This window comes from Episyrphus balteatus, chromosome 2, assembly GCF_945859705.1.
Source record: "Episyrphus balteatus chromosome 2, idEpiBalt1.1, whole genome shotgun sequence".
Taxonomy (NCBI): Eukaryota; Metazoa; Arthropoda; class Insecta; order Diptera; family Syrphidae; genus Episyrphus; species Episyrphus balteatus.
Window position 1 is genome coordinate 96,527,489 of NC_079135.1, and position 14,257 is coordinate 96,541,745.

Sequence of the window (14,257 nt, forward strand, 5' to 3'; positions counted from 1 at the left end):
TTTGTTTAGATAAATTTAGCTTTTGTTTTATTATTTTCCAATAAAAAATAATAGCTGTGGTAAATTTTAAGCCTTTTGAATTTTAAAAATAAAAAAATTGTTTTTGTTTTTCTTTGCTATTTTCTTTTTGCTTAAATAATTGAATAAGAAGTAAATATAGAGTACCAAAAAATGTAATGAGGTTAATAACAGCAACGGTTTATATACTCAAATGTTCCCGAAATGTGTAGGACCAGTCGATTTGGCATGTTGAGCTTGTTTCTGACCAACTAGCATAATATCGTATTGCATGCAACGGGACGAAAACTTTTCCACATCAGTAAATTGCCGCCGATACAGCTAGTAAACATACATAACAACTTCAAACAAACAAAATCTTTCCTAACTTCAACATAAATCAACATTCAATTTATTAACTGATCGTTTACATACATATGAAGTTAAAAGTATTTGTTCTTAACAGCAAATAAACAAAAATTTAATAAAAATTCACATCTGAGAAAAAAAACTGCGTTATAGATTTTGATTTTACACCCCAAAACAGCACTCTTGTCGGCGAAGTTTTTTTAGTTACATCAGGTGGTTTAATATTTTTATTTAATCCTGATCCTCCTCCAACAACTACCTTAACCAAACTCCAAGAGCAAAGCTTGCCATCGGATGAGATCGATATCACATTGTGTGCATTCTGTGTGCCAACCATTTGCAAACAGTACACTGGATGCGTATATGTGCAGTTGCACTTAGTGAGTGTCCTCTGGATGGGGGTGTGCTTTTGCACTCGATTATCCCAAAGGACAATCTGAGCGAAATACGTTCCACCGAGTATAAGATTTTGATTGAATTTAGCAAAGCATGTTGACATAATGGCACTCTGACAATGGAATACATCTTCGGGTGTTTGTTTTTTTATATTTTGTGTTCCGGGCCATTACACCATAACACCATCTGGTTCATTGGGACTCTCCTATGGAAGTTTTGTAATGGGTTTTAGGTAGAATCGTAGTATACAATACAAATGCAAACCTCATTATTGTGATACAAAGCAACAACCAGTTCAGGAAAATGTGGTGACTAATCCATTGAAGTGATGCATCGATTCTTAGACCATCGGTCTTCGTAGAAAGCTCGATTCAATGACAACCTAGCATGTGTCCTCTCATCGTTTGACTCTTCATAATCACCAACACCTCCAATGTAATCTATGTAGATGTCGACATTCTTAGATAGAGCCCTTTCGATGACACGTCCAGCGCGTAGAACAAGCCTTTCAAAGTCCTCCGACAAGATGATCATCTGTTTTTGTTCTTCCGATGTTAAATTGATGTAAATAGAGGAGAGAAAAAATGCACTTACTCTCTTTCTTCTCTTCATGTTCTTTTTTGTGTTCAAGTTGTGTTGTTATGGCGATGCAACTTCCTTCACAGTGGGCAAACCATGTTTTAGAATTCCTGGTGGTAGTTTGGAATGGAAACCATGGTCGATGTATGTATGGCAGCGATCTCTCTTCGTCATCTTGGGCATCATAGGTAACCACTGTTTAAGGTATAAAACTAACACAGCTAGAGGAACATGACAATCGACAAAACAGGAACAATTCTTTGATTTTTTTTGTTTGTTTTTGTTTAGAGCTTTGTTTTATTAAATTTTAATTTTTAAAATTAAAACAGCAAAAGCAAACTTTCTGACAGACAGCTGTCAAAGTCAATGTTCAGTGCTGCCAAACTGTTGCACGGATTTAAAAAATCTCGATGTCGTTTTTTTGCACAAAATCTATATAGATAAACAAAAAAACACACCTAATGTGTTGTAAAATACATAACAATTTGTTTATTCTTTAATCCTATAGTTATAAAAACAAAACCAATCAAAATAACTTGTTTTTTAAACAGAACAAACAATAAAACTCAGTCTACAACATCATTAAATTATTGTTGTTTTTAATACGTAAATTGTTTTTATTTAAAATATCTCGATGCCGTTTTTTTGTGCAAAATCTATATAGAGAAACAAAAAAACACACCTAGTTTAGTAATAATTTTTTTTTTTTTGATTCACATTTGGCCCAATAATTATGTGGGTGACTGTAACTATGTCTGATAAATGTCAGAAAGCGAGCAAAAGTTCAACCTAGTTGAACTTTTGCTCGCTTCCTTACGTTTCCTTACGATTGTCAAAAAAAGTGTACGTAGAAAAAGCGTCATTGTGTGAGGTTACACAGATTTCGTATAGTTGAACTTTAGGCAGTTGTCAAAATCGATGGCAAAGCGTGATTTTGTTTCTGCTTTTAATAAAATTGGTATCAAATGAAAGGACTATAACTTAGGAAAAACTTTTACTATGGACGTTTCGCAGTATTGCGTTAAGAATGTAAGAAAATGCAGTATTAGTATCGTTACCCAACTAGCACAATAGCTTCTATAAATTGAGATCTCACAGGTTCTACTTTTTAAACAGCTTGTATTGAGCTTGCTTCAGAATTTAATTGCTTATAGAAGTTCGAACTTGTTTAACAACTTCTAATAAGTTGTTTAAATACTGTTAAAGAAACTTAAACGAAAAAAGTTTGTTTTCGGAAAAGCCTGCTTAGTGAGTTAATAGGAACTTTACAGAAATTACCAAGTTTAGTACTAGATTTTTGGTTTTGATATTGAATAATCTAGCTCGGACACTTTTTGGTTTTGACATTGAATAATTCTGTGGCCACAACCAATAACCGCTTAAGTGAGTTAAGACAAAAAATTTTCAGTGGTCTTATGATGCTTTCCAATTCAAAGTCTACATATTTTTACTGTTTTAACTATAAAAAACGATAGATTAAAACCATCTACATCGAGTTAATAAAAGATTGAGTTGTTTTTGAGGTAAATTAAAAAATGCGGTGCATTATAGTAAAACTTAATTTTGTTTTCTTTTTCGACTTAAGCGGTTATTGGTTGTGGCCACAGAATTTAGCTCAGCCATTTTTTTGACATTTCTGCTATTTGAACTGATTAAGTTTTTGATTTCATTAATGATTATACTAAGATGGCCGAGTGGGTTGAGTGGCGGACTGCCACCAAGTAGGTACGAAGTTCGATTCCTGGGTGTGGTAAAAAAAATTATATACTTTTAAAATTATTATCAATAGCTTAAATAACTTTCATGATCAAAAATAAAATAAAAACCAGTTAAAAAAGAATTCTTTTTTGTTTTTGTAGTTGAATTTTTTAATTTCGATAAGACATGTATTAAAGATCTATAAAAGCTCTTCCGAAGCTATCTGTCAAATCTCAAAGCTTCGGTAGAGCTTCGGTAAAGCTTCGTTTAAACTTCTTATAGAGGGTCAAACTTGTATAACGTTCTCCTTTTTCCATGCCCAACAACCTTACTAAAGTTTAAAAGAAGCTGAAATGTAGCTTTTGTAATACCTTAACCGAAACTTTGATTTTGGGAGTTACGAGGTTTCCTTATGTGGCCGACGATACACCACTTTTTGACCAAGTTGTTAGTTCTTTAACTGGCCTATCAGCATAATTCGTTTGTAGGATTACTTTTGGGAAACTCTGCATAAAAAACGAAATAAAGTAGAAAAAATTAAACAACTAATATTTTTCATTTCATTTCAGATTAGAAAATGCAGACGTACGTCATATTAGGTGTGTTTTTTATTACCACCAGTCTTAACTGGACAAAAAAAACGCCTCGGGGCTTAACCTGAAATCTTGGCAGCACTGTATATTGAATGTTCCGAAAACAGCCGACACAAAAAAAATTTAAAGTTGTCATATTTTTCGCTTTCGTCATTTTCTTGTATTTTTCATGTATGTTTTACAAAGAGATACAAAAATGTATGCTAGCAAAACTATTTTAATACATTTTGTCCTTCCAAACGTGAGTTTTCACGTTTTTAAACAAATTCTAAACAATTTATGAAAAAATTAGTCTGGTAGCAGATTTAAAACTGTTCAAAAAGTTAAGCCCAGAGAAATCTCCGGGCTAAACAACTAAGCCCAAGGGGCTAAGGTGTTGTTGTATTTAACATGTAAATTGCTTAGCCCAGACTGCGTTTTTTTTGTCCAGTTAAGACCGGTTGTAATAAAAAACACACCTAATATCATAATTATGCTGGATTTAAATTGATCTGCATGCAGAAAAGTAAACGGAGATAGATACATGTAATATAACTGAATTCCATAGGAAAAGTTAAATATTGAAGCCTGGTACGCTGCTCGCGCTAAATTTTAGCTCCCATACAAATTATCGAAAATTTTTAGCCGAGATAAAATGGATCCCATACAAGTTATCGATAACTTGTATGGGAATTTTATCTCAGCTAAAATTTAGCGCGAGCAGCGTACCAGGCTTGATGCCTATTACCGAATACGCAGATGCGTATTTGGTAAAATTATTCGGCATGATTATATGTCGCCAAAATCACCAACACATCTTCAATCACAAATCTCCCATCACTACAATCATTTCACCTCAAAACAAAACTAAATTTTTGTTGTTGTTTTTTTCATTTTATTCATTCCAATTGGGCTTTTAAGCAATCTGTCGTTGTCTTTTTCCTTTCTATCATAACTGTTTATTAAAGAAGTACAATAAAAAAACAACCAATCAAATCAAATCAATTCCGAGGAAAACAAACGAATACATGCATAATACATACGCCAGTTTTCCTCAGAATTGAAATGTCAAAAGTTTTTTTTCTGTTTTGTTTTTTTTTTTTCTTCGACACTGACGTTTGGCTTAAAAGCCTAATTCCACCATCCACAAAATTATCCCCATTCATTCCAAAAAATTCATCCAAAACAAAAATTCATTAAAAAAAAAAAAACTCTCCATCATCCACAGCGGCAAAAGCAAGGTTTTCGCTGTCGCTGTCGTCTACATTCGCCGTCAAATTCATTTTCGAATAACAAACCGTTTCGTTCGGATTCTCGTTCGTGGTTGGTCTCGCAGCAGCCTCAAAATCTCCTATTTATTCTCTCTCTATCTTTTGTTTTAATTATATTTTATTATACACGGCAAACAAAAGATTGAATTATTGAATTATTATTTTTTTTTTATAGAGAAATAAATTTGCATGTTATTTGAATACAGTTTGTTTTGGGAAAATATAAAAATATACAAATGCTAACGTAATTACATTCAACATTCATTTTTTAGTATATCTTCATTCTCTCAAAAAAAGTGCAACCGTGTGCGGTTTTTTGTACTTTTTTTTTTAATTAATTTTATGTGGAATCTTTTATTCTGAGAAAACAGAAAAGAAAAACAAAATCTTTGGAATCTTCTTCTTAAGTTAGTCCAAAAGCCAGAAGAAGCAACATTAAATTCTTGCTTCCAAAAACACAGTAAAAGCACCTCTCAACCTCGTCATCATCTAGTTTTTTTTTTTTTTTTTATTTTCTCCAAACCAACAACATTCTGAACTGAACTCCACCTCATTCATATCGATTGTGTCTCGGCGCGTTTGGTGTCGTCTTGAGAGAGGAAGATAATAAAGTGAATTAAGAAAAGTAAATAAAATTAATAAAATAATTGTGTTGAAATAAAATCAGCAAAACAAAAGCAAAAAAAAAAAAAGATGTCGACGTTGAGTAATAAATTTAAAACCCTTTCGGTTGAGGAAAAAGCTGAAATACAGGAAAAGTTTACAGACGTAAGTATTAAACTAGCCTCTCTCAATTTTCTTCATCATTGTCCATGCAAATGTTAGTGCATTTCTTGTGTGTCCTTTTTGTTGGACCTGAATTTCAATCTCGGTTGGGAAAGAATTCACGCCCAAGAACACGAAGCCGAAGCCGCTTCCTACGCATCTTTCTCGATCTCACATTGAAAAAAAAAAACAACAAACTCGTGTTGTGTGTTTGTTTCAGTGTCGTGTCTTTTTTTTCCAATCTTTTCTTTCATCTTCCCCTTCATTCGTGTTGTCTATCAGTTTTTTTTTTTTGGGAGAAAAAAACAAACTCCCCAGCGGGGACGGTGACTCCGCTGTTATACTCCAGTTTTTTTTATTGTGTTGAACTTCATCTTTGCGGGGGTGCTCATATAGAGAGTTGCCAGAATTCATAGGTTTCTTTTGTGTGAAAGTATAAAGAAGTTCACTTGTGGACCAAAGATAGTCGGCACATAGTCTAAGTGTGATGCATAAGAAAATGCCTAATTATTTGGAAAATATGTATAGGTACATGGAATTGATCCAAATTTGTTTCAAGGACTACCTTTTGTTGCAGTAAAGCAAATGACAAATGAGTCATATGTGTGTACTTGGACGACATTAGTTATTGGAGATGATTCACTGCATTTTTAGTTTGAAGAAGATGCAGTTCTTATTGAGTAGGTAATTGCAAAGATAAGCTATGTCCTATATGATGCAATCTTCAAACATTGCAATTTCCCCCAACAACATCAGTTACCTACTTGGTTTTCTTGATACCGATTTGATGTTACCAAAAACTGCAAAAAGTTTTTTTTTATAAGTCCCTCGGCACTGCACATTACCTTACCAATTATTTATAGGTACTACAGCCGTGTTTTATTGGTACTCAGTATTTTACTTAGTATATTACTGAGTAAACATTTTATGCAGTAAACAACAGCAAACGATTAGGTACTTTTATTAATTATTTATTAATAATCTTTTATTGTTGAGATATGAAAAATGTATAAGTTTAGAACAAACCAACAAAAACAAAACTTTTGTTTATCCCTAGCAATCATTTGTTGTTGTTTACCGTGTAATATTTTACTGATCTAAGTACTGACTTACCAATAAAACAGGGCTATAACATTTGTAGGGTTGAGCCCTTAGTGGTACGGTATAGGTATGTGAGGACACTATAAACACATTTAAGTAAGTTGTTTACGTTCTGGATGTACCTACTTTATATACAAAAACTGGCTAACCCGGCGGACTTCGTTGCGCCTCTTCTGCTTTTTACTTCTAATTTTGGAGTGTTTCAATCTTTTTAAAAAAAATCGGGTCACAACAACAAATATAGGTCTTTATAAATAAAAAAATGTTTTTTGAGTTCTATTGATCGCATTATCAAGATTGATGTTTTCAGTCTTAAAGGAAAGGACAGATCATAGTATGAAAAGCTTCCAGTGCAGTCCCATTTCAATTAAGTCCATTTCTGATTAATTCATTTATGTCTTGAAAATCTTATTTCCACAAAAAACAATAGAACTGATGAAATGAGCAGTCAAAATAAGTTGTTTTTTGTTTTTTCTAAGACGAAAATTTGTAATTGAAATACTGTCACGTACCATATAGTTTTATGAAAATAAATGTTTGTAGATTCTCAGACTTAGCTGATATGCACACAAAATTTCATAAAAAAAATCGTTCCAAAGAAAAATTTTAAAACAAAATTTTCAGTGGACCACCCTAACCATTTAGTGGTATGAAAATAGATGTTAAACGATTCTTAGACTTACCCAATATAGGTACCCACAAAATTTCATTTCATAAAAATCGTTCCAAAAATATACATACCTATACAAAAATTTTTGGTTGGAACCACTTTAACCATTTTATGGTATGAAAATTCATGTTGGCCAATTTTCAGGCCTACCCGACACACACAAAAAATTTCGTAAAGATCGTTCCAAAAAGATATACAAAAATTTGGCTGGACCACCCTAACAATTTAGAGGTATGAAAAATAGATGTTGGCCGATTCTCAGACTTATCCGATAAGCAAATGTCATAATACCTATCAAATAATATTATAAAATTTAAATATGTCTTACAGCTTAACTTATTCAACTAAATGTACGTTTTTTTTTACCTAAATTCAAATAATTGTTAAAAATTGTAAGTTCAATCACTGTTTCAAATAAAACATCAGATTTTGTATTATTGCCACGACTTTACCCTTTTGCACAACAGTGTGTTGGTAAAGTAATGAAATTGTTGAACACCATTATGACCAAAACAGCCGGTGAAAAAAAAAATTGGAATTTTCTCAAACATCTTAAATTAAGTAATCACTTGGTCAGTCGAAATTACTCGAAAACGGCTCTAACGATTTTGATTAAAAAAAAGTTCGAATTAAAATCGATTTTTCGTTCTGTCAAACATGCTCGGGACATTGTTTCCGACACGTAAAACTCATTGAGATCGATTTTTAATTTGATTTTTCTTGTTGAAAGCAATTCGACATAAATAATCTGCATTTTTTAGTTTTTCTCAAAAAAGTGAAATAACAAAAAAAAAAAAAAAAACTATTCATTTAACAAAATTTTGCCCTAAATGTCGGCTCTTCCCCAACATTAAATTTTTTTTTAATTTATTTAGAGTCAGCTCTTAAAATGTACAAGTAAACTTACATAAAAGTACTTTGAACTTCAAGAGCAAGTAGGCACGTGCGACCCAGTCGTGCATTTTATTTTTAATTTCAAATGCATTTTTTTAATTGATATTTTTATTAAAATATGTCGAAAAACCCACAAAAAAAATTTATGAAGATTACTGATATTCTCATACAGTTTGTATATTTGTTACATGATACGTAGTTATCTCGACAACGGATTGACTGATTTCAATATTTTTTATTCGTCTCGGACTGCTGAAACGAAACTTAAATATTTAAGTAGAACATAAAATCTTATTCCCTACTATTTCCTCTGCGTCACATAAGAACTCATGCAGAACTTAAATCCTTAAGTTTTATTTTTACTGTTCCATTTTGTTTTTTGTTTAGAAAATTAGACCTTCCGGCAGGAAATAGAGCCATTTCCCATTAGATTTTCTTGTTTCAACATAGCCTACACGCTTCATCCTTTAGTCGCATCTAATGCAAAACACATAATATAATGGACTTCGAGAGTCAGTTTTGATCTTCCTCTATTCTTCCTTCATCATTGTGTTCTTAAGTTTCAGTTTTATCATATTATAACGGCTACATTGGTTTTATTTTGTATTGATCCCTAAATTCAACATCTCACCTCACAATTCACAACATGCCTCAACATGTTATATTCATGTAACCAAATGCTAATATATTTAGGAAAAGATTCCATCTACCTACGAAATTCAAATTTAAAGGTTCTCTTTTGAATTGAATGTCACTAATCCCTTCAATGCAACTTCAACCTTATGACTTAAATCAAAGAACAACATACAACTGGCAACACTGCTAACAAATTCTTTCATCCAAAACAGACATGAAGCAAATATACCTAACCAAGAGACAACAAACACACGACGAGAAAAATTCTTAACTCTGGAAGAAAAGTTCTGTGTTCTGAACAGGTTTATATGAAAAAAAAAGAAGTCGTTTCGACGTGTTTCGTATTTATCGCCCCTCGGCATCGACCCTCATTGCTATTTGTACGCGTAAATAAAACACGAGGAGCGGCTTTGAATGAAAAATAAAAATAAAACAAAAAATATTACACATAATTCGAATTCCACATGACACCGGACGGAACCCCAACGAACCGGTAACCTCACCACATTCATATTTTTGGGTGTTGTCAGAAGCGCAATAAAGAATTCATCCCCCAAACAAAAATTTATTGGATTATTAAGGGGTGCTGCTGCGTGGCGCATCTATATTTTTCTTTTCTGCACTTGCCTTTAACATGTGCGTTTGATAAAAATATAAAAAAAAGAGTAGAAAGGTGCATATTATTCCTTGGACTCTTGATTTGGACTTAAAAGACTGGTAGAATTGGGTTCAGAGTCTACTGCTTGGAAACTCTTGACTTGAGGGTTGTTTCTAATTCCTTCTTAAATACCGGTCTGTGGAAAGTAATTCAGTCGACATTTTATTGATTTTACGAGCGCAAAAATACTACAACGACGACGAAGTCGTCGTCGGTCGTTGACGAGGCCAGAACAAAAACCGGTTGTCCAATAATTTAATAACAACAACAACAACAACAACGATGACGACGTCAATGACTACGACTACAACAAGAACGACGGACGTTTTGGATTCATTTCGCTGACTGGGTTGACTCCTCTCAAAGAGAGAAGCGCAATTGTTTTCAAAACTGGCTGACTTACTGACTGCCTGGTTTGGCAATTAATTTTACTGAATTAATAGAAAATAATATAACTCTTCCGCTGGAAAAGTGTGTGTTCGAGAGAAGCACTTGAAACATCATACAAATACCATGCAATAGGACTGGATGGGTGGACTCTGGAGAAGGGTGGAGGAGGAGGAACATCATGCAATTGGGTGTGGAGAGAATATAATAAACATACCTAATTGGATCGGTTGCTAATGAAGTGGAAGTATTTTTTGTTTTCAGAACTCAAGCAAATGTAATTGATATTATTTGTATATTTTTTACTTTTTGTATTATTTTAATGACTTGCTAACCCTCTTTTTAAAGCTATGGATATGAATATAAATTAATTTATTGTTTATAGCATGGGACTACCCACACATAGGTTGAGTTGAAAAGTAATGGAATAGGTACATAAACTTGGTTAGTCATGAGCTGAGAATTCTTTAGGAAATCTGTAAACAATTGAGACTAACTGCATTCTATATCCAACTGAAGGTTGTTTTTATTTATTTGTAGAAAATACACAGATGTTTTTGCACGATAATAAAAGTTTCTGTTAAATTAATGCAAGTAGTTTTGTATGTTATCATCTTGGAATTCTTTGTCCTTATTTAATGAAGGAAGTCTTGGAAATGGCATCAAATTAAAATTATTTGACAAAGATTGTAATGTAAGGATTTTGATTGAATCACGAAGGAAGTTTGTAGTTCTTCTTTTGAATTTGGATTTAATTAAATTGAAAGATGAACTTATGAACTATGATTTCTAAAAGCATTTTATCTGTGGTTAATTGACCCTAGATCCTGTTTTTGCAAGATAGTTGGAGATTAGGTATATCCTTTTTAAATTTTTTAATAACATTTTATAAATTTCTTTACATCTGATAATTTGTATCGCTTCCTCATTTGAGGTTTTTCTTTGTTGTTGGAACTTCTCAATTTAATTTATTTTTAATTGATGAACCTACTATTGGGAACAAAACCTCTCAAATTACAATTTTTGTAATACTGAATAAAAATTTCCCTGCGAATGTTTCCAATGTTTTAAACATGGGAACGAAAATGATTATAAAAAGTTTCCCTTGGAATTTATTGGTACCGGCAATCAATTTTCAAGATGAATTTAGACGTCATTTCATACGATTTTTTGGGAGATTCAAGATAGCACAAAAAATTCACGATAGGGCACAATTAGTTCCCCAAAAAGGATGAGGATAGATGTTTAAATGAAACAAATCACGACGAATGTAATTAATAATATGGAATCTCTCCGTTGCATGCGTATACTCTTCGACGAGAGGGAGAGGACACAGATGAATCTATTGAGACCGCGAAGATTGAAAAAAAGAAGAAAACAAGAGATTCAAGTTGGAGTCAAATAAATGGAAAATAAAATATTGTTTCATAGTCAAAATATCATCGAATATCTATCACTATCACTTGTATAATGGTCAGAAGAAGTCCAAGAATGCAAAAATAAAGACTACAAAAAATTCAGATATAAAAATACATGCAACTTTTCTAGAATTCCGCAGTATAAAGACCTAATTAATACATATGCTTACAACCTCATCGGATCCACTTATTTCTTCCTTAAGGTTTTAATAAACCAAAAAGATTAAAAAGATCGATACTTTCCAAAAATGATGAGTTTATTACACATCACCTCGGAAATAGATAATAGTTTATATAATTTTGTTAGCATTTTTATATCTTTTCTATAATTGATTATTAATTTTTGACGGTTGTAAATTAAAATGCTTTTATGTTAATCATCTTATCTAAAACTTTTTACTTTAAATCCAAATTCTGAAACACTCTGTAAAGTTAACCATCTTTGAGATAAAAAAAACAATTACATATTGCGATATCTTCATTCGTTTAGAAAATACGATTTTTGCAACAGCAAAAAAGTCAAAATGGGCCACTGTGCACCGTCAAAAGTTTGGAACCAATGGAACCAAATGTGAATATTTTGATTGATAAGCTTTGTTATTGATTTTAAAATAAGAACCATTTGAAACTAATTCAATAAAACAAATTGAATGCAATTAGTCTGATTAACTTATAAATAAAAACTATACAAATTTAAAAACCCATGGAGAACATCATTTTGTAATTAATTGAAAACAAAACAAAGCATTTTTGCGGGCATTGATCTCGTAAACGTATAAACCAAGGATAAGTAGTGTTCGGAATTCCAGTGTGCACATTGAAAATGATAAACATTCCAAAGCAAATGATTGTTGAGATTCACATTGCAGAGACTTCAAATGTAACAATCAAACAAGGCTACTATTATACAGTGTACACTACGGTTTGTTTATAGTGATTTTTGTTTCTTTTCTTGTTTTACTTTTTCAATAAACTTCATGAAATTCATGAAAGATGTGTGCAATACACAAAATGCATTTAATTTATCTCCATTCGAATTGAAAATTACATTTATCTTTTGCATTCCATCGAAAGCAAGGGGTAGAGCACACATCTTTTTTTTTATAAAGATGAACTACAGATTGAAAACGTTCCGAAAAACTATAGGGGAACAAGACCAAATGTCTTGACTTAACATGATGGGTGCTTGTGCACGGCGCGAGTTTATTTCTCTATTTCCGTTTGAATTACAAATCAAAGGTTAAGAAAGTTAAATGAAATTAGAGAGGGGGGACTCTTTTAACAATAATAAATTGACAAGTGTTTATTATTGAAGACATTTGTGGGGTAATTATTTAAATGATGTGAGACAAATCAAGTAATTTGGGTGTGGTGAAGGTTATGTATGTTTGTAGATGTGTGGTTTTTTTTTTATTTTTATTTAATTTAATTGGAAAATAATGTTAAAAACTGTTTTGAAAACCTTAAGTAGGTATCAACCTTTCGGAGCTTAAATTCGGAATTGTCATGTCTAAAAATGTCATACAAAAATGGTTGTCTGTAAAATCGGTTTACGGACGATAATTTTACGTAATAACGTGATCATTTATAATTTTTGAAGTTAAAAATATTAATTTCTCATTATTTCTAATTTTATATATGCAAAACTATACAAAAAAATGATGCCTTTTCAATAAACCTTGTATAGGTATATATTTTGTAAAAGTATACAAATTATTTCATGAAATCACACATTTTTCATGAAAAAGTGGGAACAAAATTAACTTTTTTTTCTTTACACATCATATTGTCAATATTTTTACATGACAACATTTAAATAATTTTATATTATCTGAAAGCTTATTATTTTAGCTTTCAATATTCATTTCACTCATGTTTGTACGACATCCAGAAAAAAAGCTGGAATTTTTTTAATGCAATAAATTTTCATCGAAAAAATAAAAAAAAAAACTTTTTTCTTCCTTCTCGATTTACTCCATTTTTTTCATATGACAACCTATAATAAATTTAATATTATTATAAAGCTATTTTACCTTTGTATAGTTTTTAGTGCATATACCGGTATGTGTGATGTATCAAATGAAAGGTGATATTATCAGCATGCGAAATAAAGTTAAATCAAATTTCTATATGCTATAATAGGTAAAACGTTATCACGTGTGAAAAAAAACATTATCCTTTTACCGCTATCTCTGAGTTCTGTATATGAAAAGGTTAGAAATAATAATACAAATATAATAGTCCTGTCAATAATTATTGGTACATGAAACTTTTTTTTTTGAGTGCCGGGTATGACAGCGACATGTCGCGACAGTGCTAGCACACAAAAAAAAGAGTTGTATGAACCAGAAACCAGACCTATCTTTCTATATGTTTTTGGGACCGCTGAATCCGAATTTCAAGTCCGTTTTGCCCGGTCACCCTCCAGTTTTGAGAAAAGTGTAAAAAAGACCCCAAAAACTACCTTTTTTTGAGTTTTTTGCATATTACTCAAAACTGGAGGGTGACAGGGCCAAACGGACTTGAAATTCGGATTCAGCGGGTCCAAAAACATATAGAAAGATAGGTCTGGTTTCTGGTTCATGACACTTTTTTTTTGTGTGCCGGTGTAATCTATCCACTGTACAAATTTCATTTATCTATCTCGCAAAATAAAAAATTTATTAGTAAAACTTGAAAACGGTCAAAAAATGTAGTGCGCTATTTTTTGCACATGTATCCGCAACAGTGTCCTGTGAGTTTGAGTTAGAATTTTGTCAATACTTCTCCTAAACCATACAAAAAGCTTATCTTTTGATTTAGAAAATAATTTTTTTTTACCATCTCATTTTACCCCGATTTACCCT

At 31.9% G+C, this 14,257-nt stretch overlaps 2 protein-coding genes across 3 annotated transcripts in view; one reads left to right on the forward strand and one right to left on the reverse strand.

Annotated features, from left to right (window-relative positions):
• Window positions 1-941: 941 nt before the first annotated feature.
• LOC129911472 (cytoplasmic dynein 1 intermediate chain-like) lies at window positions 942-1,427 on the reverse strand. 2 transcript variants are annotated; one of them, XR_008771646.1, is made up of 3 exons: window positions 1,357-1,427; window positions 1,027-1,296; window positions 942-967 (listed from the first exon to the last, which is right to left on the reverse strand). XR_008771646.1 is itself a non-coding variant. In XM_055989286.1 (2 exons), exons 1-2 carry the CDS (start codon window positions 1,372-1,374, stop codon window positions 1,075-1,077), a joined length of 240 nt encoding a protein of 79 aa, XP_055845261.1. In that variant the 5' UTR covers window positions 1,375-1,427; the 3' UTR covers window positions 977-1,074. The 2 variants fall into 2 exon arrangements, 1 of the variants encoding a protein (XP_055845261.1); XM_055989286.1 differs by lacking the exon at window positions 942-967 and having other exon boundaries at window positions 977-1,296.
• Window positions 1,428-5,060: 3,633 nt separating this feature from the next.
• LOC129908293 (plastin-3) overlaps window positions 5,061-14,257 on the forward strand; it is a 57,549-nt gene continuing 48,352 nt past the window's right edge. Inside the window, exon 1 of the mRNA XM_055984699.1 lies at window positions 5,061-5,650. Within this exon, the coding sequence (XP_055840674.1) occupies window positions 5,576-5,650 (75 nt within the window). The 5' untranslated portion in view covers window positions 5,061-5,575. The remainder of the gene's footprint in view (window positions 5,651-14,257) is intronic.